Source organism: Heloderma suspectum, chromosome 2, assembly GCF_057233095.1.
Source record: "Heloderma suspectum isolate Gila_16-S chromosome 2, 16-S_ref, whole genome shotgun sequence".
In the NCBI taxonomy this organism is placed as follows: domain Eukaryota; kingdom Metazoa; phylum Chordata; class Lepidosauria; order Squamata; family Helodermatidae; genus Heloderma; species Heloderma suspectum.
Window position 1 is genome coordinate 356,641,305 of NC_139459.1, and position 24,268 is coordinate 356,665,572.

The 24,268-nt window shown below is 45.6% G+C and overlaps 1 protein-coding gene across 1 annotated transcript in view; it reads right to left on the bottom strand.

The window, feature by feature from the left end:
- LOC146355533 (vomeronasal type-2 receptor 26-like) overlaps positions 1 to 24,268 on the bottom strand; it is a 60,984-nt gene that overhangs the window by 33,727 nt on the left and 2,989 nt on the right. Inside the window, exons 2-6 of the mRNA XM_084829930.1 lie at positions 19,595 to 19,742; positions 8,784 to 8,888; positions 7,056 to 7,191; positions 4,187 to 4,382; positions 1,711 to 1,909 (exon numbers count right to left, since the gene is read on the bottom strand). Coding sequence (XP_084686056.1) covers positions 1,711 to 1,909; positions 4,187 to 4,382; positions 7,056 to 7,191; positions 8,784 to 8,888; positions 19,595 to 19,742 — 784 coding nt within the window. The remainder of the gene's footprint in view (positions 1 to 1,710; positions 1,910 to 4,186; positions 4,383 to 7,055; positions 7,192 to 8,783; positions 8,889 to 19,594; positions 19,743 to 24,268) is intronic.

The following is a 24,268-nucleotide window of genomic DNA, read 5'->3' on the forward strand; positions in this document are numbered from 1 at the left end:
AGGATGCATGGCATTCGTTGTCCACACTGAAGAGGAAACAATATTTCCACATTTAATCATTTTCTGTAAAAAAAGAAAAGTTATAGTCATTTGTTGATGTCCCCATTATAGTCTGCAGGTCATATGAAGTTTCTGATTTTCTGAGGAAAGATGGCTCCAGATCCAAGAGGTATGAAGTGGAATCTGAACCAAATTGAAATGGAAGCCTAACTAATATTAGCATGATTCTCCATAAGATTAAGGTTGCAATGAAGTGAGGTTGTAAATCTCTTCTTTAAAAATACTCTGTGGCTGTTCCAGCATCATCAAGCAGTTATCTTCATCAACTAGTTTCTTGTGTGAAGTATTCGGTGGGAAAAGAAATGTGTTAGAATAGCACACAAAGGAGCTCACTCTCAAGGCATGTATTGCCACCATGGTGTACATAATTTGTACTAAAATCAGTTGCAGTCTTATGGTTTGATCATCAGATGCTCTTTGTTATTCAGATCTGGCCTCAGGATAATAATGTAGCATTTGGGAATGAAGATGCAACCCAATAGCCCCAAACTGGAGGCCATGATGGAGAAGACCTGCACAGCCACCATGTATTTCCCTTTGGTGCTCAGGTAGGCTGGCACAAAGGACACCCACACACTGCAAAAGACCAACATGCTGAAGTTGATCAACTGGGCTTCGTTGAATGCCCCAGGCAGCTTCCTGGCTAGGAAAGCCACTGTGAAGCAGATGGCAGCCAGGAAGCCCATGTAGCCAAGAGTGATATAAAACATGAAAACAAACCCTTCATTACATTGCAGGATGATCTGCCCAGGCTGGGAATGCATGTCGGAGTCTGGAAATGGAGGAGAGATCCCCAGCCAGAGAATGCAGATGCCCACTTGAAAACTGGAGCAAGAAATTACAATGGAGTTTGCCAAACTCTTCCCCAGCCATTTCCTCATCCTGCTCCCTGGTTTTGTGGCTAGAAATGCCACCACCACTGTGATAGTTTTTGCCAACAAACAAGAGACAGCAACTGAGAAGATGATGCTGAAGGTGGTTTGCCGGAGAAGGCAGGTCACCCTCATGGGCCGACCAATTGATAGAAAGGAGGACAAGAAGGAAAGCAGTAGGGAGATGAGGAGCATGTAGGTGAGGTCACGGTTGTTGGCTTTGACTACTGGAGTTCCTTGATATTTAATGAAGATTCCTAAAATTAGACCAGTGGTTAGCGAGAAGAATAGGGTACAGAGAGCTAAGGTGATACCCAAAGGTTCTTCATAGGAGAGGAAATCAATAAGCTTAGGAACACATTGATCTTGGTTCTTCTTCGGATGCTGATCATCTGGACACTTGTTGCAATGGTCTGCATCTGAAAAAAACAAGACCAGCTGTAGCATTAGTGTAAACGTCTTTCCACCAGTCATAGCCAGTAATTTATTGCATTCCCTAAAACAGGTATGTGGCACCTCTGGCCAACGGGTGTTCCTCATCGATCCTGCCCCCTGTTTCTGCAGGACCCACCCTGTCCCCAAAACAGAGAAAAGCAATTATCCCATGGAAGCTGATAGTAAATAAGAGCTTTTCTCTGCTCTGGAAGGCAGTCACAGAAACTGCATTCCATCTGTGTGCATGCCATCATCACTGATTTAAAGGCTAAATGGAAGAAGGAACAACCCCCTCCCACAAAGAGGCATTAGACACTTCCTTTAGCCATGGCATCAGTCCCACCTTGGCCAATGTAATCAGCGAAGACGGATAAGGGTCAAGTACACAGCTGGTGGCCCTCATTGCTCCAGACACCCTGTCCACATCCTTGAGATCCATAAGCTGAGAAGATTCCAAAGCAACCAGACAAGCAATTGCTAAGCTTGCATCACTCTGACCTACACCCTTCTTGGAGTCCAAGTCAAGGTGCATCCATATATCTCTATCCTCAAAGAATGAAGTAAATTGGTCATAGTGAGCCACCAGCTGCTTTCTCTTATACTTGTATCCTGACAATCCTTCATAGGTCTTTCGGTAGCATATATGAAGATTTCTGTCAGCCCTCGCTCAAGTGCCAGAGTAAATCTTTACGTAGACTACGGTGAAAATAAAGGCAACGCAAATAGCGTTGCCCTTATTTTCGCTATTTGCGTTGCCCTTATTTTCGCTATTTGCGTTGCCTTTATTTTCGCCGTAGTCTACGTAAAGATTTACGTAGACTACAGGGACCAAATAAGGAACGCGAATGGCGGCTCCCTATCGGGGCCGCCATTTGCGTATGCGCTTTTTTCTTAAAGTCACCCGTGATATGCTACCTGACGATTTAAGTAGCCTATCATGGCTGACTTTGCAGATCTAGCCGTGATAGGCTACGTTAATCGTCACTAGGGATGGCGGAGAATTTCTCCCCGAAACTTCGGGGGGCCAAGTGCCAACGTGTTCGGCCCCCTGAACAAGTTTCGGGGAGAAATTCTCCGCACTCCCCCCACCCCCCGCACCCTCCCCGGGACGGGACTTACCTCTCCCGAATGTCCCTCCCGGCGGCGGGTCCGGCCGGCAGTTTGTCGGGTCTTCGTCAGGGGCAGGGGCGGCAGCCGATCTTTCTCCCTATGGGGGCCGCCGTTATCCGTATGCGCTTTTTTTTTTTTTAAGTCACCCATGATAGGCTACGTGACGATTTATGTAGCCTATCACGGCTGACTTTGCAAATCTAGCCATGATAGGCTACGTTAATTGTCACGTAGCCTATCACGGGGGCATTTTTCTTCTTAGTTTTATTGGAATGGCGGCGGCAGCAGCCGGTCGAAAGATCGGCTGCCACCCCCGCCCCTGACAAAGACCCGACGAACCGCCGCCGGGACCCGCCGCCGGGAGGGACATTCGGGAAAGGTAAGTCCCGTCCCGGGGGGTGTGCGGGGGGCGGGGGGGGTGCGGAGAATTTCTCCTGAAACTTGTTCTGGGGGCCAAACACGTTGGCGCTCGGCCCCCCCGAAGTTTCGGGGAGAAATTATCCGCCAACCCTAACTGTGGTGCTGGAGAAGACTCTTACGAGTCCCCTGGACTGCAAAGAGGTCAAATCAGTCAATCCTAAAGGAAATCAACCCTGAGTGCTCATTGGAAGGACAGATACTGAAACTGAAGCTCAAATATTTTGGCCACCTAATGCGAAGAGAAAACTCCCTGGAAAAGACCCTGATGCTGGGAAAGACTGAAGGCAAAAGGAGAAGGGGATGGCAGAGGATGAGATGGCTAGATAGCATCACTGATGCAATGAATATGAACTTGAGCACGCTCCGGGAGAGAGCGCAGGACAGGAAGGCCTGGCATGCTATGGTCCATGGGGTCATGAAGAGTCGGACATGACTGAACGACTGAACAACAACAAGGGAGGGAGAGAGAGGTGGGAGGGGCCTGTGTGTGTGTGAGAGAGAGAGAGGATTCTGAGGTTATAAAAGGAATGAATTGGCAGTCAGATAGATAGGGATTTAGGGATTGTAGAAATTACATTCTTTGTGTTACAAATAAATCTTTATTTGTCTTTTAAAATACAGACTCCCATGTGTTGGTCTGAATTGCTATGCTACCATTATTAAATCTATTTCCTTGTTACTTCTCCTGTAGTGAATCGAGAGAACCAGTTGAGCATATTGAGTTTCCCTGGAACCCAGGGAGGGAGTAAAAGGGCTGAAACTTGCGTACCAGTGGGGGCAACTGATGCAGGTGAAAGCAGGCATTTCCTGAGGGGTTTGTTTCTCCATTTCAGCCACATTGCTATTTTTTGTTCTGTGTCAGGTTACAGGAGGTTGTCAGAAAGTTGGACCTGACACTTTCCCATTTTATCCTCACAATTGTGCAGTGTGACTGAGAGCCTTGTTGATAGTCCAAGGTCACTCAAGTAACCTTCATGGCTGAACAGGATTTGAACTCTGGTCTCCCCAGCTGAAGCTCCATGGTCTAGACACTTCACTACACCAGCTGATTGAGAAGGACCTCATGCCTTGTCAAGTTCAAATTCCCTGCCAGAAACAGAAATCCTACATGAGCCCTACCTCCCTCATCCTAGTGGGGCTGAACTACACTGCTGTCTTCCAATATAGCTTTCTCCCATTCACATATAAAGCAGACAGTGGTCATGTTATTCAAAGTGAATAAATATGATATACAGGGCTTTAAGCAGAAATGGAATAGGGCATTGAATTGTCCCATTCTACCTAATTACTTGATTGTCACTTTGGCATCTATATGTGTGAGTGGGTCTTTGCCCTCTTCCTCAAGGGCAGCACTTTGCTCAAGGGACTCACCCACCTTCCTGAGTGGAGATTGTTCCTTCAGGACATGGGACACAATCATAGCAGCAGACTGGCTCTCCTTCCTTAATCGCCTTTGTGTATCCAGGCTGACAACTTCTAGTACATCTAGAAAAAGGCACCATCTAACCATAAAGAGAAGGAGCATTAAGCAAAATATTTTAGAGACTAGGCTTTATTGATAATTGGAAATAAATTGTATCATTGGGAAGAGCTTAATGGGGCACCTGTAGTCCCACACCTGATTTTACCACCCAATGACTCCTGCCTTTTTTTGAGGATTGCATTTGTGCTGGACCAAAACTGCATCACAAATACAAGCATCAAGCTAGTGCTTGACAGCAACAATTTATCTACCATGTTACTGGCAGCAGTTTACCCAAGGGGCACTGCCACTGTCCTGGTATGCCATTTAAGCCCACTTCATTAAAAGTACTTCCATTCTATCTTTTGAAGTATATTGAAATAATATTTTTGAGGAGGTGGCTCTAAACATTATACCAGAACCAAGACACATGAAGACCCTTTGACTCCCCAGGAAGGCCACTAGTCAAAACACATTGGACCGTCTTCAGATAGTACCTATCAAATAAGGAGGGCACAAGTTATGCCCCATTCTCTTCCCATGAGTAGGTTGATTAAGTGATTAGATTCAGAAAATGGAAGTGGGCATAATCTCGTCCTCCCACATGGGAAGGGGAAGACAAGAGAGGGAAGAGATCTTGGGGATGGACTTTCTCTCAGGGGTAGAGTGCATGCTTTCCATGCAGAAGGTTACAGGTTCAGTCTCCAGCATCTCCAGTCAAAAGGATCAGGTGGCAGGTCCTGTGAAAGACCTTCACCTGAGATCCTGGAGCATCACTACCAGACAGAGTAGACAATAATTGGCTAGATGGATAAATAATATATGGATGTACTGAATTGCCCTTACCTGTCTCCGCCGGGTTCCGCTGGGGAGGGGAGGCACTCTGCGCCTCCCCCCTGGAATCCTGGCCATCCAGCTCCGCTCCGCGGGGATTCCACGGAGCCGCCGGCCAGCTCCGCCAGCAGCCGGACATCCGGCCGCTGGCTAGCAGGGACGCAAATGGCAGCGGCCTTAGCTGCCGCCGTTTGCTTCCCTGTACTCAGCCGTGATAGGCTACGTAAATCTTTATGTAGCCTATCACGTCTGACTTTAAAACAAAAACGCGCGTACGCAAATGGCGGCGGCTATGGCCGCCGCCATTTGCATTCCTTATTTTGGCCCGTCTTAGTCTACGTAAATATTTACGTAGACTAAGACGGCAAAAATAAGGGGAACGCAAATAGTGTAGCAGATGCTATTTGCATTCCCCCTTATTTTTGCCGTCTTAGTCTACGTAAATATTTACGTAGACTAAGATGGGCCAAAATAAGGAACGCAAATGGCGGTGGCCATAGCCGTCGCCATTTGCATACACGCGTTGTTGTTGTTGTTTTTAAGTCAGACGTGATAGGCTACGTAAAGATTTACGTAGCCTATCATGTTGTGTGTGTTTTTTTTAACCTAGCCATGATAGGCTACGTAAATCTTTATGTAGCCTATCACGTCTTTTTTTTTTTTTTTAACACTGGAAATGGTGGTGGCGGCAGCCGGTCAGAAGACCGACCGCTGCAGCCGCCGGAGCCGCTGCTGAAGCTGCTGCCGCCTGGAAGATCCGCTGCAGATAAGTCTCGTCCCGGGGGGGATCCACGGGGGGGTGGGGGGTGGCAGGTCATTCCAACACGGAGTTCGGGGGGCCGAATGCACTGGCATTCAGCCTCACCAAGATCCGTGGCGGAATTCTCTGCCAACCCTAAAATTATATCAGCTTTATAAGGCAGGGTCTTATGTCCCAGTGGAAAACACAATGCTCACAAGGTACCAGTTAGGTTTTGGCAGGATTGGGTCCCAGAGTCATGTCAACATTCATGAGGAGCTGACTCCACTTTTGCCCAGGCTTCTGAAGCCTTCAGTTTCATCTAGGCCAAGGGTCCCCAAGATCCTTCTCACTTGTAGTATTGTTCTGTAGCCAACTGTGGATCCACCTGATTGTTGTTTCATCTACCCCACTTCGTGCTAGCTTGCTCATCAGGATATCATGGGGCATTTTGTTGAAAGCTTTGCTGGAGCCCAGTGAGTAAATTTGTAATTTTGTGAGTTTGTCATGGTCACTGTCAAAAAGCGGCCAAGTTGGGGGGGGGGGGCTTGCCAATTCACAAAGAACACTCATTTCCCATCAGGCAAACTGCTGAGGCTAAAAGAAAGGTAACTTGTCCAAAAACCTATGTTCAAGACGGAAGTGAGATTCAAACTCCAAAACTCAAAGCCACTTTTTTGAAACAACTGTTTTCTGCTCCAACACCAATTTCACAGAAGGTTAACTACTGAGGTTCACAGGCAAAGAACTTCACCAAGACACTGAGTTCAAGGCAGAGGCAGAGTCTGAGCCCCAAATGCAAAATCATATATTTGTGTGCACAGAGTGCATCAAAAAACCCATTTCACAGATGTCAAACTGGTGGTGCTCAGAGAAACACAGACACGCACACAAGCCTCCCACCCAAATCACACATACCCTCCCAATAAAACACCAAGGAAAAACAAAACACACACATTCAGACAAAAGACAGGCAAAGAGACACAAATTTAGGCAAAACACCACACTGCACTACACTCAAAACAAAAGAAGCTAAGACACACACCACACTTCCCCCTAAAAAAGGCAACACACACAGACAAATACAGCACAGGCAAGCCATCTCTCTCACTCTCCACCACACCCTCTAGATCTCTCTCCCCACCCTCCCCTTCCTTCAATGGGGCTTTGGACATGTTCTCTGAGATCCCTATGCCTACGGTGAGGTGGATGTGAGCAATTTCATCATGGAAGTGTTTAGCAATCACCACAGAATCCCTCTGAGGGTTCCTTAAAAACACACTGGGAAAACTTAGGCCTGGAGTCCAAATCCAGCCCTCCTGAGGTTCCAATCTGGCCATCTGGGGAAGCCCAGATGGCTCCCTTTCCCTGGCCCCACCTCAGTTGCTCACCAGTCACAGATCATGGTCTTCTGGCCCTTGTGCTGTTTTCTCCCCTTTCTAAAAGGCTGGAATGCTTCTCCTGAGGGAGAGCAACAGGCAGTAAGAGTTTTAATCTACTATATGCTGGTATGTTCTGTATTTTCCCCCCACTCCCTTTGCCTTCAGCCCCACCCACCACTGCAATATGGCCCCCTAGAGCTTCTCTGAAACTGAATTTGGCCCTTCGGCTGAAAGAGGTTCCCCACATGTGCACGCTATCCTTTCAATGCATAAAGTAATGGGACAGGAAACTCTGTGAGACATACCTGTGAGTAGACCTGGCTAGCATTAGGGATGGACGAAAGTCACTTACCTGTCCTCAAAGCTTTTCGCGGAGGGGGGGAGGCGCTTCGCTGCTCCCCCTGCGAAGTTCAGGCCGGGGGGGGAGGCTTCCCGCCTCACCCAGCCGAAATTCAGGCCAGGGGGGAGGCTTCCCCCCTCGCCTGGCCGAAATTCAGGCCGGGGAGGAGGCGCCTCGCCTTGCCCGGCCGCGAACTAAAAAGTTAAAAAAAAAAAAACCGCCCCCGTGATAGGCTACGTGATGATTAACGTAGCCTATCACGGCTAGATCTGCAAAGTCAGCCATGATAGGCTATGTAAATCGTCACGTAGCCTATCACGGGTGACTTAAAAAAAAAAAAAAGCACGTACGGATAATGGCGGCCCCCATAGGGAGCCGCCATTCACGTTCCTTATTTGGTCGCTTTAGTCTACGTAAATCTTTACGTAGACTACGTGAAAATAAGGGCAATGCAAATAGCGTTGCCCTTATTTTCGCCGTAGTCTACGTAATCTTTACGTAGACTACAGCGACCAAATATGGAACGCGAATGGCGGCTCCCTATGGGGGCCGCCATTATCCGTAAGTGCTTTTTTTTTTTTTTTAAGTCACCCATGATAGGCTACGTGACGATTTACATAGCCTATCACGGCTGACTTTGCAAATCTAGCCGTGATAGGCTACGTTAATCGTCACGTAGCCTATCACGGGGGCGTTTTTTTCTTTTCTTTTCTTGGAATGGCAGCGGCGGCAGCCGGTCGAAAGACCGGCTGCTGCTCCCACCCCGGACGAAGACCCACCGAACCGCCGGCTGGACCCGCCGCCGGGAGGGACATTCGCCAAAGGTAAGTCCCGTCCCGGGGGGAATGCGGGGGGTGGGGGGCGGAGAATTTCTCCCCAAAACTTGTTCGGGGGGCCGAACATGTTGGCGCTCGGCACCCCGAAGTTTCGGGGAGAAATTCTCTGCCAACCCTAGCTAGGATTGCTAGATATTAAACGAAAAAAGGAAATGAGTGGTTTTTCCTACCTGGTTAAACGTTCTGGGCCACATAATGGCATTCTGATCAATGGTGAACTTGATCTGTGAGGAGGCCTGTCTCTCTATACTGCCAACATTCACTCCAGCAGTGGACTTGTTGGGAAATACTACCCAGTTCATGATAGCAAAATCGGCTGATAGATCCCCATTTTCATCCAAATAAGCTCCATCCATGGCAGTGTTGTAAAGCAGGAAGTTCCTCAGGAAAGGGTGAAACTAGAATGACAAAAAAATCAGGGTGGGAAACACGTTCTTACATTGCAATTCCTGTCAGCTCCAGCCACCATAACCTACGGTGAGGGATGATGGGAGTTACAGACTAACGACATCTGCAAAGCAACATGTTCCCCAGCTCTGTCACAGAAAAGCACATGAATTTAGGAAGCACGAAATCCTGCTGTACATCTCAGCCTTACCCATTTGGAGGTCTAATCTCAACTGATTCTTCCAGGCATCTTCACTTTGCACAACTTTAGCATATTAGGCCACAAATTAAGTATATTACAGCTGAAATTTGTGCAAATTAAGACAATCATGGCCAAAATTTGCATAAATAGTGATTTGGGAGGGGTGGAAATTTGCAAGCTGGCCCAACTCATACGGATCGGGCCAGCTTGTGGATTAGGGAGCCAGACTCCAGGGGGCCAAGCTCCTGAAAGCTCAGAGAACTTCACCGTCCCACCCCCGATGGATTCCTCCAACATCCCTACATATAAGCCTCATTCTGCACCGCAACAAGAATTCTGACGCCAGGAGCTGGTCCCGTTATTAGGAAAAGTGGGGTAAGTCTCTAAACCCAACAAGGCAGTGATCTGTCAGTGACAAACAGACCACATTTGTACCTGCATCCCCACATCTCCATCATCCCATCCAGTACAAAAACCAGAGTGTGTCCTGCTATTGAGGTAAGCCTGGTATTAGGGATGTCAGAGAATTCCTCCATGGATCCCAGGGAGGAATGGAGCAACCCGTCCAACCCCTGCGGAAGCCCCTCGGAATGGAGCCTACCTGGCTGCGGCTCTGGCGGCAGCTCCGGCGGTGGCGCTGGCTCTGGTGGCGGCAGCAGCTCCAGCCACTGCCGGGCTGCAACCGCAAATGGTGGCCACTACACCAGCCGCCATTTGTGTCCCTTCGTTGAGCTGTGATAGGCTACATAAGTATTTATGTAGCCTATCACGGCTCAGTGAAGGGACGCAAATGGCGACCGCTATGCCGGCCGCCATTTGCGTCCGCAGACCTGCCGCAGCCAGTTGTCTGGCTGCAGATGCACCCGGCTGGCGGCTCCGAAGAGTCACCGCAGAGCGGAGCCAGCAGGGGAGGATTCCGGGGGGACGGACGGAGCACCTCCCCCCCACCACAGGTGCCACTTATGAAACAGGTAAGTGGTTTCATACATCCCTACCTGGTATCATTTGGGAAAGTACATGGAGGCCATGAAGCCCTGAGCCACTCCCAACAGGGCAGCCTGTCCAAAATGCAGAAGTGACCCCACACAATCCAACAACAATTGTTGACCACATCAGCTAGCTCAGGGAGTCCGATTGTTGAGCCGAATACCAACAGAATCCTCATTCTTTCCCAGTTGCCTTTTCCCATTCTGTTGGCGAACTCAAAACTGGATTGCTCATTGGGGCTCCTGAGAGACCACAGCAATTCTGCCACCCCCCCATCCCTCCCTAAAGTTGAGCAGTTAATGGTGATTTACAGTGGAACTCTCTGTGAAGGAGAAGGAATACCTGCCAAAACTGTACCCTTTGAAGTTCCAGCCTGTTTCTACCCACCATCCCCATCTGATTCACTTGGGACAAGTATGCAGCATGTAAGGTCTGTGCCACAGCCTGGATGGAATTGTAGATACTGTAGGTGTCTTGAGACAGGATACTTTCCATCACATCCTGGGGCAGGTTCTCCCAGTTCTCTTTTTCTCTGCATCTTTCCCAGACTTTCACAGACAACACATGCCTTGCATAGAAACAGTGAAATGCTTTCTTCCCAAACTGCTTGATAGCCAAGCGAAAAGGCTCAAAATTATCATATTGCGCCCTTCTGTTTGTCTTGATTAAGAAGGACAAAGAAACATGGGTGTGCTGGAGATCAACTATACTGTAAAACATTCTCACACTGAGGTCCTGCAAAGCTGTTGTAATACAAACTTTCCCCACCGTTGATTTTTTGATCTTTTCAATGTTTTGCAAAATTACTGCTAGAGTTAAGATGGCGTTGGAGTCCACTTGACAAACAACTACATTAACTTGAGTGTCCAATAAGTACAACATCAGGTTGACAGGTCTTTCCCGTTTCAGTGTCTCTGGGATCCTTTGTGAATAGGCAATGCAAATACCATTGTTTATGGCCACTGGTGTGAAGGTGCTCATGAACCTTTCTCCACTGTCATTGTCTGGAGCTATGAGACCAATCCATGTCCATCTGAAATGCAGGAGCAGTTTGACAATCCCCAGGTAATTTGGTTCTGGTTTGGGGACCATCCGGTAGATAAAAGGGAACTGATGTTTATCCTTAGGAACTTGACTAACAAAACCAAAACTGACCTAGGAAAGAGTGAAAGGCATTACTGCTTTGACTTGCTTTTAAGGACAAAACTCAGTTGTTTGTTAACCTAAAATATTAGTAACAGCCATCAAGTGCCACTCTTCAATATGATAAAAAAATAAACCTTACTGCATTTCAGAAGGTTTATTTCTCTAATCTTACAAGCCATTTCCAGGCCTGTTTTATAGTATTTAGCCCACATGTTGGTTCCTCACTAAAACCTTTTCCCCATGTCTATTACCTCCCCACAGTTAGGGATGGTGGAGAATTCCACCACAGATTTCAGTGAGGCCGAATGCCCATGGTGGAACGGCCTCCCATCCCCCGCCCCCCCCGCAGATTCCCCCCCGGGATGAAGCTTACCTGGGGCGGTTGTTCCAGCTCTGGCTTCAGCTCTGGCGGCGGCTGGTCTTTCGACCAGCTGCCGTGGCCGCCATTTTCATCTGCCCTTTGCTGTGATAGGCTACATAAGTATTTACGTAGCCTATCATGGCAAGAAAAAGAAAATACCCGTGTACACAAATGGCGGCGGCTATGGCGGCCGCCATTTGTGTTCCTTTTTTTAGCAGTTTTAGCCTATGTAAATATTTACGTAAGCTATTATGGTGAAAAAAATGGGAACGCAAATAGCGTAGTGGGTGCTATTTGCATTCCCCTTTTTTTCGCCGTAATAGCTTACGTAAATATTTACGTAGGCTAAAATGGCAGGGGGGGGAAAGAACGCAAATGGTGGCTGCTGTAGCCACCGCCATTTGCGTACATGGTTTGTTTGTTTGTTTTCGGAAGAAAGGCTGTCCAGCGGCTGGATTTCCGGCTGCGGGCAGCCCGGCCGGCGGCTTTGTGGAATCTCGGCGGAGCGGAGCCGGCCAGAGAAGGATTTTGGAGGGAGGTGTGGAGCACCTCCCCCCCACCGCGAATCGCCTTGTCGAAAAAGTAAGTGACTTTCATACATCCCTACCCACAGTCAACCCATCCCATCTGCCCATTTGTCTCTGAGCTACTATATTGGATAACTCTGTTATGTACACAAGATTACACCTTCCACATGAAAAGGATAAAGACGATTTTTAATGTAATTCATATGAGGTTTAAGCATTTTGTTTTACATAAAGTTTTAATATTTTAACATTTCCAACTGACATATTCATGATCATAACTTCTGCAGCCCACCGAGACCCTGCAGAGGTCTCAGTGCAGAGGTCTTCTCTGCTTCCCTCTGACCTATATTAGAGGTGGGGAACCATTTTTAGTCCAAGTGCCGAATTCCAATCGGGGAAATGTCTTGGGGGGTAAGTTCCACCTGTGGTCAGGGCAAAAGGCACAGTGAGCAGGGGGAAAGTGTGATTCATATCAGTTTTAAGCCTACTCAGAAGTATGCAGGATAAGGCTTCTGCATGTCTGCTCAGAAGTAAGCAGGCATAAATCACTCAGGGGCACTTTCAAATACCATCCCAAATAAAATTATCTGTATGTCTACTCAAAGTTTGTATGAGCAGCATGTCTATTCAAAAGTAAGCAAGACAGAAATCTGTAGGATAAGCCTCAGTAGTAAGGAAGACTGAATCAGTGCAGCTTCCTCCCCAGTCCCTGCCTCCTCTGCCCTCCTTACAAAATATGAATGTAACATGTATTGTTGATACAAATTCATTGTATTTCATAGGAGTGTTCTTCATTATAAGCTCTGTGTGCTGACAGTTAAGTACAGAGCGATTAGTTCTATATGATACAAGCTCACTTAAACAGCAGACTTGTGTTCCTGGAACTTGCCACAGGTAGGTTGGATACTTCTTGGAAGTGAAAAGCTCCTTCACTCATGAGGGATGGACCTTCACAAGGGTACTTCTGGAGTTAGCTGTAAGCCTGGCTGCATGAGGAAGAGGTCCTCCTGAGGTCATGAATAGGAGCTATGACTGAGATCAAAAAGTCAGGCTGCACAGATGTCCATGCCTCAAATTATTTATGTTATACAAGGGATCCCTATACTTATACCTGGCAAATATTTCCAAAAACACAATGCTTTGTTTCATAAATTCTTTTGGGGTTCCTCTCCACCAAGAATATCTTTAAAAAGGATGCAACATCCAATTAATGAAGGCGGGCTCAGTTTTCCAGATCTAGCTATGTACTACCAGCCTATTTGCTGACCTCTACTAAATTTTGGTCTTTTCCACTCAAATTAGATTTTCCTCTGTAGTCAGTATTGGAATCTTCTTGTCTGGAGCCTCTATTTAAATGGATGGCATTAGGTTCTCGGCATATTAGGGTAGATAGAGCTCCTCCCACAATTTTGGTAATTAGTTCAGGTCTGGCATATAATGTCACATCAATAAGACTTTGATCCATTTTCCCATGCCAAATTGACTTTATGGGGAAATCCAGATTTAAAAATTGGCAAGAAAGTGTTGTGATGGTGGATCTGGACAGATAAGGTGATCTTTATTTTAGATTGACTAGTGGGGGTTGATGATGAGTTTTTGGTATTTTCAATTTTGCGGGATCAATTTGATCTGCCAGCTTCAGCAGAATGGCAGTATTTGCAACTGAAACATTTGTTGGTATCTAGATTTGGTTCCCCCTTCATGGATCACTGCCTTGTTGTGGCGAAGGGGCTTGTGTAAACTCAGTGAAGCCATAAGCTATGCCATGCAGGGCCACCCAAGACGGACAGGTCATGGTGGAGAGTTCTGACAAAACGTGGTCCACTGGAGAAGGAAATGGCAACCCACTCCAAGAAAACCCCATGGAACGTATCACAAGGCTAAAAGAGATGACACCAGAAGATGAGCCCCTCAGGTCGGAAGGTGTCCAATATACTACTGGGGAAGAGCAGAGGGTATTTCCAAGTAGCACCAGAAAAAGTGAAGCGGCTGGGCCAAAGCTGAAAGGACGCTCAGCTGTGGATGTGTCTGGAGGTGAAAAGAAAATCTGATGCTGTAAAGAACAATATTGTTTAGGAACCTGGAATGTCAGATCAATGAATCAAGGTAAGCTGGAGGTGGTCAAACAGGAGATGGCAAGATTGAACATCAACATCTTGGGAATCAGCAAACTAAAATGGACAAGCATGGGTGAATTTAATTCACGTGACCATCATATCTACTACTGTGGGCAAGAATCCCTTAGAAGAAATGGAGTAGCACTCATAGTCAAGAAAAGGGTGGGAAAAGCAGTACTGGGGTACAATCTCAAAAACGATAGAATGATCTCAGTACGAATCCAAGGCAAACCATTCAACATCACAGTAATTCACGTCTATGCCCCAACCACTGATGCTGAAGAAGCTGAGGATGATCGGTTGTATGAAGACCTACAAACCACCTAGAACTAACACCAAAAAAAGATGTCCTTTTCATCATAGGGGATTGGAATGCTAAAGTAGGAAGTCAAGAAATCACCGGGTAAACAGGCAAGCATGGCCTTGTGTACAAAATGAAGCAGGAGAAAAGCTAATAGAGTTTTGCCAAGAGAACACGCTGATCATAGCAAACACTCTTTTCCAACAGCACAAGAGGCGACTCTACACATGGACATCACCAGATGGTCAATATCGAAATCAGATTGATTATGTCCTTTGCAGCCAAAGATGGAGAAGCTCTATACAGTCAGTAAAAACAAGACCTGGAGCTGACTGTGGCTCAGATCATGAGCTGCTTCTTGCAAAATTTTGGCTTCAATTGAAGAACGTCGGGAAAACAACTAAACCATTCAGGTATGACCTAAATCATATCCCTTATGAATATACAGTGCACGTGAGGAATAGATGTAAGGGATTAGACCTGATAGACAGAGTGCCTGAGGAACTATGGACAGAGGTCCGTAACATTGTTCAGGAGGCAGCAACAAAATCCATCCCAAAGAAAAAGAAATGCAAGAAAGCCAAGTGGCTGTCTGATGAGGCTTTACAAGTAGCTGAGGAAAGAAGGGAAGCGAAAAGCAAGGGAGAAAGGGGAAGATATATCCAACTGAATGCAGAGTTCCACAGAATAGCAAGGAGAGACAAGAAGGCCTTCTTAAATGAACAATGCAAAGAAATCGAGGAAAACAACAGAATGGGAAAGACTAGAGATCTCTTCAAGAAAATCGGAGCTCTCAAGGGAACCTTTTGTGCAAAGATGGGCATGATAAAGGACAAAGAAGGCAGGGACCTAACAGAAGCAGAGGAGATTAAGAAGAGGTGGCAAGAATACACAGAAGAACTATACAGGAAAGATCTGAATGTCCCTGATAGCCATGATAGTGTGGTCACTGAACTTGAGTCGGACATCCTCGAGAGTGAAGTCAAGTGGGCCTTAGGAAGCATTAGTAACAACAAAGCTAGTGGAGATGGCAGTATTCCAGCTGAGCTATTTAAAATAATAAAAGATGATGCTGTTAAAGTGCTGCACTCAACATGCGAACAAATTTGGAACACTCTACAGTGGCCTCAAGACTGGAAAAAGTCAGTTTACATTCCAGTTCCAAAGAAGGGCAATGCCAAAGAGTGTTCAAACTATCGTACAATTGCGCTCATTTCACATGCCAGCAAGGTGATGCTCAAAATCCTACAAGCTAGGCTTCCGCAGTATGTGAACCAAGAACTACTGAAAGTACATGCTGGGTTTCAAAGAGGCAGAGGAACTAGAGATCAAATTGCCAACTTTTGCTGGATCATGGAGAAAGCAAGAGAATTCCAGAAAAATGTCCATTTCTGCTTCATTGACTATGCTAAAGCCTTGGATTGTGTGGTTCACAACAAACTGTGGCAAATTCTGAAAGAGATGGGAGTACCAGACCACCTTACCTGTCTCCTGAGAACCCTGTATGGGGGTCAAGAAGCAACAGTAAGAACCAGACATGGAACAACCGATTGGTTCAAAATTGGGAAATGAGTACGACAAGGCTGCATATTGTCACCCTGCTTATTTAACTTATATGCAGAGTACATCATGAGAAACGCGGGTTGGATGAATCACAGGTTGGAATTAAGATTGCTGGGAGAATTATCAACAACCTCAGATACGCAGATGATACCACCCTTATGGCAGAAAGCAAAGAGGATCTCAAGAGCCTCTTGTTGAGGGTGAAAGAGGAGAGTGCAAAAGCTGGTTTGAAACTCAACATTAAAAAACTAAGGTCATGGCATCTGGCCCCATCACTTCCTGGCATATAGAAGGGGAAGAAATGGAAGCTGTGACAGATTTTATTTTCTTGGGCTCCAAGATCACCGCAGATGGTGACTGTAGCCATAAATTAAAAGACGCTTGCTCCTTGGGAGGAAAGCTATGGCAAACCTAGACAGCATAGTAAGAAGCAGACACATCACCTTGCCGACAAAGGTCCATCTAATCAAAGCTATGGTTTTCCCACTAGTAATGTATGGCTGTGAGAGCTGGACTATAAGGAAGGCTGGGCACCGAAGAATTGATGCATTCGAACTGTGGTGCTGGAGAAGACTCTTATGAGTCCCCTGGACTGCAAGGAGGTCAAATCAGTCCATCCTAAAGGAAAACAACCCTGACTGCTCTTTGGAAGGACACATACTGAAGCTGAAGCTCAAATATTTTGGCCACCTAATGCAGAGAGAAAACTCTCTGGAAAAGACCCTGATGCTGGGAAAGACTGAAAGCAAAAGGAGAAGGGGATGGCAGAGGATGAGATGGCTAGATAGCATCACTGATGCAATGAATATGGACTTGAGCATGCTCCAGGAGAGAGTGGAGGACAGGAAGGCCTGGCGTGCTATGGTCCATGGGGTCACAAAGAGTCAGACACGACTGAACGACTGAACAACAACAACAGATTTGTTCCTGCTGCTTTTACTGCCTCGGAGTCTCCTTCACTATTGGAAACACTTATTGAAGCTGATCAGATGTATCGACCTACAATTCCTGTTTATAAACATTTATTATCAATGAATAAATATGACACAAGTGGTTTACAGCAGGAATGGAACATGGAATTGGAACGTCCTATTTTGCTTAATCAATGGATTGCCATTTTGGGCTCTGTGTCGGACATTTCAATGGATCTTCGGCTATGCCTTATTCAGCAAAAGCTTTTGTTTCGGGTCTATTGGACACCACAACGTCTTTTTAGTAAAGGCTTATCAAATTTGGCTAATTGTTGGGGGTGTAATGCAGCCAATGCTTCTTTTATCCATATATTTTGGAAATTCCCAATGGCCGCCTCCTTTTGGGAGGAAGTCATTGTAAGGATAAATTTTGTATTTGAAAGCTCTTTAATATTTACTGATGTAAATGTTCTCTTAAATTACTTGCCTGCTTCTTGGAACATAACACATGGTCAGTGTAAACGGATTTTTTGCTCCCTTTTGGTTGCTAAAAGACTGATACTATGATATTGGAAAGATAAATGTTCACAGCCTATAATGCAATGGACTGAAGATTTAACACTAGCAAAATTTGAAAGAGTGGTATATAGACGAAACTTGCAAATGGACTTATATGCAGATATTTGGTCTGCTTTTACTGAAGTCTATGTGTAACTTTTTTTTTTCCTTTCCTTTTTCCTCTGAATATTGTAATGTTAGAAATTGAGGATTTTGAATATGTTGTTGGAATTTTTATTTCACTTTTTTTCTTTTTTCTTTTTACGTTTTGCAGTGTTTTCAGCTTGTTTTGTTTTGTAAAAAATTCACAATAAAAGATTAATTAATTAAGTGGCACAGATGTAAGTTTAAGATAAAGAACTAGACCTAATGTTGGATAGAATGTTATAAATAATAGTAAGATGTTGGCCTGGTTGAGCAGTGAGATCCTTGAAGAATGAGAAGCCTACCTAACACAATTACCTAAGCTCTGCCAAGCATGCCCACCAGATAGGTAAATATAAGAACTTAATGGTGACTGCTTTGTTTAGAGGAATTGAACATTAATTTTAATAAGAAATATGCTAGCCAATATTTGTATTATGCTTCTAATCATCTTAAATATGATTGTATGTCGTAATGTGTGTTGCTTATTTCATCTTTGCAATGTTTTGTTCTCTAATAGCATTTAAGCAATATGTATGTATGTATATGTACGCACACACATACACACCATTTTGTATTATCTGGGTTGAGAGAGGTGCTTCAGGGACCACAACCCAAAAATTTATTCTTGAATTGCAGAACACTCAGCTGAGATGTATCAATCTGTTGCTTAGTGGGGTCTCTCCATTGTTTTCTCTCTTGTCAGGTGAGTCACAGACACACCTGTTCAGGTCAGATAAAAAAGCTATTCAGAATGGAGTGGGAATGTTTGTCTCACCCTGAAGGGCTGCTGATGGGAAATAAAAGCAGCTTCCCAGTGAGTGCTGAGAATGGGAGCCTTTTTCAGAGCCCAGTAGGGAAATTTATTAGGAAAGTGTTCTGGTAGCAAAACAAACAAACAAACAGAAAGAAAGAAAAGAAAAAAGAAAAAAAGAAAAAAACCATGAAAATATGAGGGAAAATTAGGGGAGGGGAGAAATGACAGATCTTAGGTAAGAGGGTGCAGGGTTTTAAGAGGGAGCATGACCACCAGTAAAGGCTTTGCGGCGATGTCACAAAGTATGAATGTAATGTGCATGGTCAATAAGAATTCATAGGAGTGCTACTAATAATAATCAGTGCATGCTAACTGTAAGTGCTTAGTAATAGAGTAGTAATATCTTCCGCAAAGTGTTACGTAGTTTCCCCCTCTGTCCCCAGCAGAGGTCACCAGTGATTCTTTGTTCTAGGAGGGAGGGGAGGGGAGGGAATTTTACATTGGTTGCAAAAAAGTCCAAAAAAGATCTGCATTACAAAAAAAGTGGACTCTCTGATCCACAAAAGCATATGCCATAATAAATCTTATGTGCAGAATGGAGAACACATTGCAACAAGTTGCTGTCATGGCCATTCCAGAGAATATGCAGTTTGAAGCCCATTGAAAAGTTAGTCATGACTGCAATGGGATATTGGGGTGATTAACTCAATCTGGATTCAGATATCATGAAATGAAAGCTCACTGCACACTCTGTATCATTCCAAAAAGACACAAAACCCCCATTTGAAGCTGACAGAAGAACCCGTTTACTCTAGGGAATATCAAACCTCTCTCAAACCATATTCTCAAACTTTCAGAAGCACTGCCTTTCTGCAGCCTTACTTGGTGATGTCCACCCAAGTGCTTCGGGACTTACTTATTTATTTATTTATTTATTTATTTATTTATAATTGCCAAGTAGGAGAAGACTCAGTCTACATCCCTCACCCCTACTCATACCTGTGGGATTTTGTAGATGCCCAGCATGGTTGAAATTTGCTTGGAGAGTTCAGAGTTGGCCCCTTCAAGGACTGCCAGCAGGTTATTCTGTCTTCCACAGCTGTAGTTTGGAACATGCTGCTGTCCAACAGACAGCAGGTCTACCATGGCCTCATAAGTCATTCTTCCACTGAAATAGTTCTCGTAGATGTTGTATCCCAGGGTGATATTGGGCAAGAGCCTCGGATTCTGGTTGATCTCATGAATGGTAAACAAGAAGGAAAGGATGGACCAGTATCTCATACCTCCTGCACTGCAACAGAAATAGATGTGATTGGATTATCATTCCCTAGTCCATGAAAATGTATCACATTCCTGCAACATTTATTAAAATTCAAATCTCTTAGAACTACACTCTCATTCAACTGATGCGAATGGGAGTTTTCTTCCAATGAAAATAGCAGGGTTAGGGGACCAACTTTTGTCAACACCATGGCATGGAGGGAAAGGGTTAAACTCCCTTCTCCAGCCCTAGGAGTTTTGAGCCTAATTGTCCACCCTCCCCAGGATCTATTTGTTTGTTTCTAAACTGAATCCATCAAATGGAAAAACACATTTTGTGTCATGTTCAGTTTAGCCCTGTTTCTAAGTTGAATTGAGAACAGAAAGCATCAGAGCTGATCCTGGGATTATTGGTGCTTTCATAACAGCTGTCAAGAGAATTCAATAAACAAAAAAAACCTTTTGGTTTAGGGTTTGCATGCTCACTAAGCTGCAAAAGGCCAGGAAATTATGGCCGTTAAGGGCCATGCATAAACATGTTTGGCAGTCTTCTCATTCTGATGAGATCTCTCTTCTCAACCATGTCAAAAATCTTGGATGTTGATAGCACTCTACCTAACAGCAGCTCTTAAATAAATATCGAGGCAGATGGACTCAAACAGGAGCTTCAGATCTAGTTGTATATCCTTCACCTACCTTGTGGAGGACTTCTCTCTGACAAAGCCAGGCTTTCAGATAACTTCAGCAGCAAACTTCCTCCCTTTCCTAAGTTAAGGAGCTGTTTGCTTCCAAGAAGTAACTAATGCAACTGCAGCAACCTCCCTTGACTAGGGGTGTATGAACCCCACTCACCCGAGTCCCCTGGGGGGTCCGCGGGGGAGGGAGGTGATCCATGCCTCCCCCTGAAATCCTCCCTGGCCAGCTCTGCTCCACGGCAAGTCTGCAGAGCCACCGGCCGGGTCCATCCACTGCCGGAATTCCGTCTACTGCCGGTCTGCAGACGCAAATGGTGTCTGGCATAGCAGACACCATTTGCATCCCTGCTCTTTGCCATGATAGGCTACGTAAATCTTTATGTAGCCTATCATGGCAAAGAGTCCCTGCTTTTACATGACAGGCTATGCGAATATTTGCGTAGCCTATCGCGTTAATCAAAAGCACAGACGCAAATGGCATCCAGGACGCCATTTGCAGCCATAAAGGCCTTAGTTTAAGGTAAATGCAGCCATTTACAGCTGCATTTACCTGAAACTAAGGCCTTTACGGCTGCAAATGGCATCCCAGACGCCATTTGCAGCCGCAGTTAATCTGCTCCAGAGCCGACTGGCAGGGAGGATCCAGCCAGTAAGGATTCCTCTTGCAGGTAAGAGATCTGATCCTCCACGGACTTTGGGGGCCCAGATTCAATAGTATCAAACCTCATTGGGGTCTGTGCAGGATTTCTCCAACATCCCTAATCTGGCCTCATTGGAGTCCGTGGCAGAATTCTCCACCATCCCTACCTTGACCCAGTTCCAAGAATACATTTTGCGCTCAAAGCTAGCTCATAGCATAGATAGAACTAATCACTCCTATAAAATACAATTCAATAAACAAACAAACAAAAACCTTCTGTCGAACATGTTCTGTTCAGGGCTTTCCATGTTCACCCAAGCTCCAAAACACCGGGAAATTACAGTTGTTAAAGGCCACACCCTTAACAGATGTGCTATTTAGGCAATATGCACGTGGTATGGCACCCTATGCTGTGGTTAGTTCCAGCTCCACCACTACCTTGGAGCTAGAGGGCTGTCAGTGGCAAAGTGTTTGCAGGAATAGCCACACAGTGTCTATGCAGCTGAAGCTACCATTCCACATTACAAATGCCCAACTGGCATCTAATCCACCACTCACATAATGATAGAGTTGGAAGGGACCTTGAAGATCATCTAGTCCAACCCCCTGCTTAGTACAGGATAAAGCATTCCTCTTTGCTCCTCCTGCACATCTCCTCCATGGGTTTTTGGTTAGTTTCGTAATCCTGAAAGAAAACTCCTGTATAGTAGGTTAATATACCCTCATGGAGTGGAATGAACGAAAGAGCTGAAAAAGAGTGTCTTATTTGCAGTATTTTTTTATTTTTTTTTAGTTTTTGGCACTGGAAGGATCGAAACTTTGGACTTCATAGGTTACTGAACTTCATCCTATAACTCTATGCACACCTACACAAATGGAAGCGATACGTAAGGCCTGAGGTTAGGGCAGAGAAGCCTCTCATAGTATTGCAGTGTTAGTTCATGTCATTGGCCACGTAGTAAAAAGCCTTGTCATTGATTTGAGCAATTAGGCAAGGCAATGTATACAAAGGACTCCAAATCATTCCACATGCTTTATATAAGTAGTAAATATTTATCTTCCTAAACTCTCACTGTAATCTTAATCTCCATCATAATATCACCCTTGCGGGGCGGGCACAGGGGACCTTGTGGAATGGATTACAGAGCTTGGAGAGGAACAAATTCCATGAGAAGATATGAGAAAGGAATGAGCAGGACATCAAAACTGGTTTCTAGTCTTAAATATGTTGCTTCTCTTAAAAACAACAACAACATGTTTTGGACCTCAGAACCTTGAAAAGACGGTACACTCCCCGAGCGGAGAACCTATTCCACAAAGTATTGTGGTGACTCATTTAGGGGGAAATTCCATTCTGCACATGATCAAATGTCTTAAAGAATCATGGTTTGCCTCTCTGTGAGTCAGGCCCAGGCACAGAGCGATTGCTGCAATGCGGCTCCAAATCCAGAGGGCACAACAGTGCACAATGTCGCGCTACCTCCATGCATGATGTTGTGCTGGCAGTAGCACAACATCAGCCCTTGTCCTGTCCATTCCCTCACATTAGAAAGAGGAGAAAATTAAGGAGACTGTCAGTCAGGCTGGTGGAATGGCCCTGTTCCCTTCTTATCTCCCTCATCTTTCTTCATAATCCACTACTGTGGGCTCCTTCACACGGAGCTTTTACCCTGCAATTGAGATCGCTCCATCACTGAAGTTTGCAGGCTCTTTAGATGACAACGTGACCTTCCAGGGCATTTCCTACACTAAAGTAGGGATGTACGAAAGTCACTTACCTTTTCGAAGGGTGACATTCACGGTAGGGGGGAGGCACTCTGTCCCACCCCCCAAAATTCTCTCTGGCTGGCTCCACTCAGCAGAGATTCCGCAGAGCCACCAGCCAGGCATGCCCGCAACTGGGCATCCAGCCTCTGGGCAGCCTGCAGGGACGCAAATGGCGGCGGCCATAGCTGCCGCCATTTGCGTCCCTGTATTTTGCTGTGATAGGCTATGTAAGTATTTATGTAGCCTATCACGGAAAAAAAAAACAAACAGTGAAAGCAAATGGCGGCAGCTACGGCATCTGCCATTTGAGTTCCCTTTTTTTTTTGCTGCTTTAGCCTACATAAATATTTACGTAGGCTATTACGGGAAAAAAAAAGGGAACGCAAATAGCGTAGTGGCTGCCATTTGCGTTCCCCCCTTTTTTTTTTGCCGTAATAGCCTGTGTAAATATTTACGTAGGCTAAAACGGCAAAAAAAAGGGAATGCAAATGGCGGACGCTGTAGCCGCCGCCATTTGCTTTCGCTGTTGTTGGGTTTTTTTTGCCATTATAGGCTACGTAAATACTTACGTAGCCTATCACGTCCTTCGCAGGGATGCAAATGGGGTCCCTGCATTAGCCGTGATAGGCTACATAATTATTTACGTAGCCTATCACGGCTATAATGATGAAGTGAATGGCAGCTGCAGACGCGGCCGCCCTTTGCAAGTCAGCATGGACGGCAGAAGGTAAGTACTCCGTTTCGCGTGCCTTTCGTGGGGTGCGGGGGTGGGGGGCTTCGATCTGCCACGGATTTCGGGGGGCCGAATGCACTGTCATTCAGCCTCACCGAGATCCGTGGCGGAATTCTCTGACATCCCTACACTAAAGACCCTTTGTTCCACTTTTAAATAGATTGCAGATAATGGAGATGTAATGAGCAGGGTACCGCATGGCTCAGTCCTGGGCCCAGTGCTCTTCAACATTTTTATTAATGACTTGGAGGAGGAGGTTCAGGGAATGCTGATAAAATCTGCAGATGACACAAAATTGGGTGGGATAGCTCATTCCCTGGAAGACAGAAACAAAATTCAAAGTGATCTGGATAGACTGGAGCGCTGGGCAGAAAACAACAGAATGACATTTAATAGGGATAAATGCCAAGTTCTGCACCAAGGAAAAAGAAACCAAATGCACAGTTACAAGATGGGGGATACATGGCTCAACAACACTACAAGCAAGAAGGATCTTGGAATTGTTGTCGATCACAAGCTGAATATGAGCCAATAATGTGATGTGGCTGCAAAAAAGGCAAATGCTATTTTGGGCTGCATTAATAGAAGCATAGCTTCCAAATCCTGGGAAGTACTAGTTCCCCTCTACTCAGCACTGGTTCGGCCTCATCTGGAGTACTGTGTCCAGTTCTGGGCACCACATTTTAAGAAGGATGCAGACAAACTGGAGAGGGTTCAGAGGA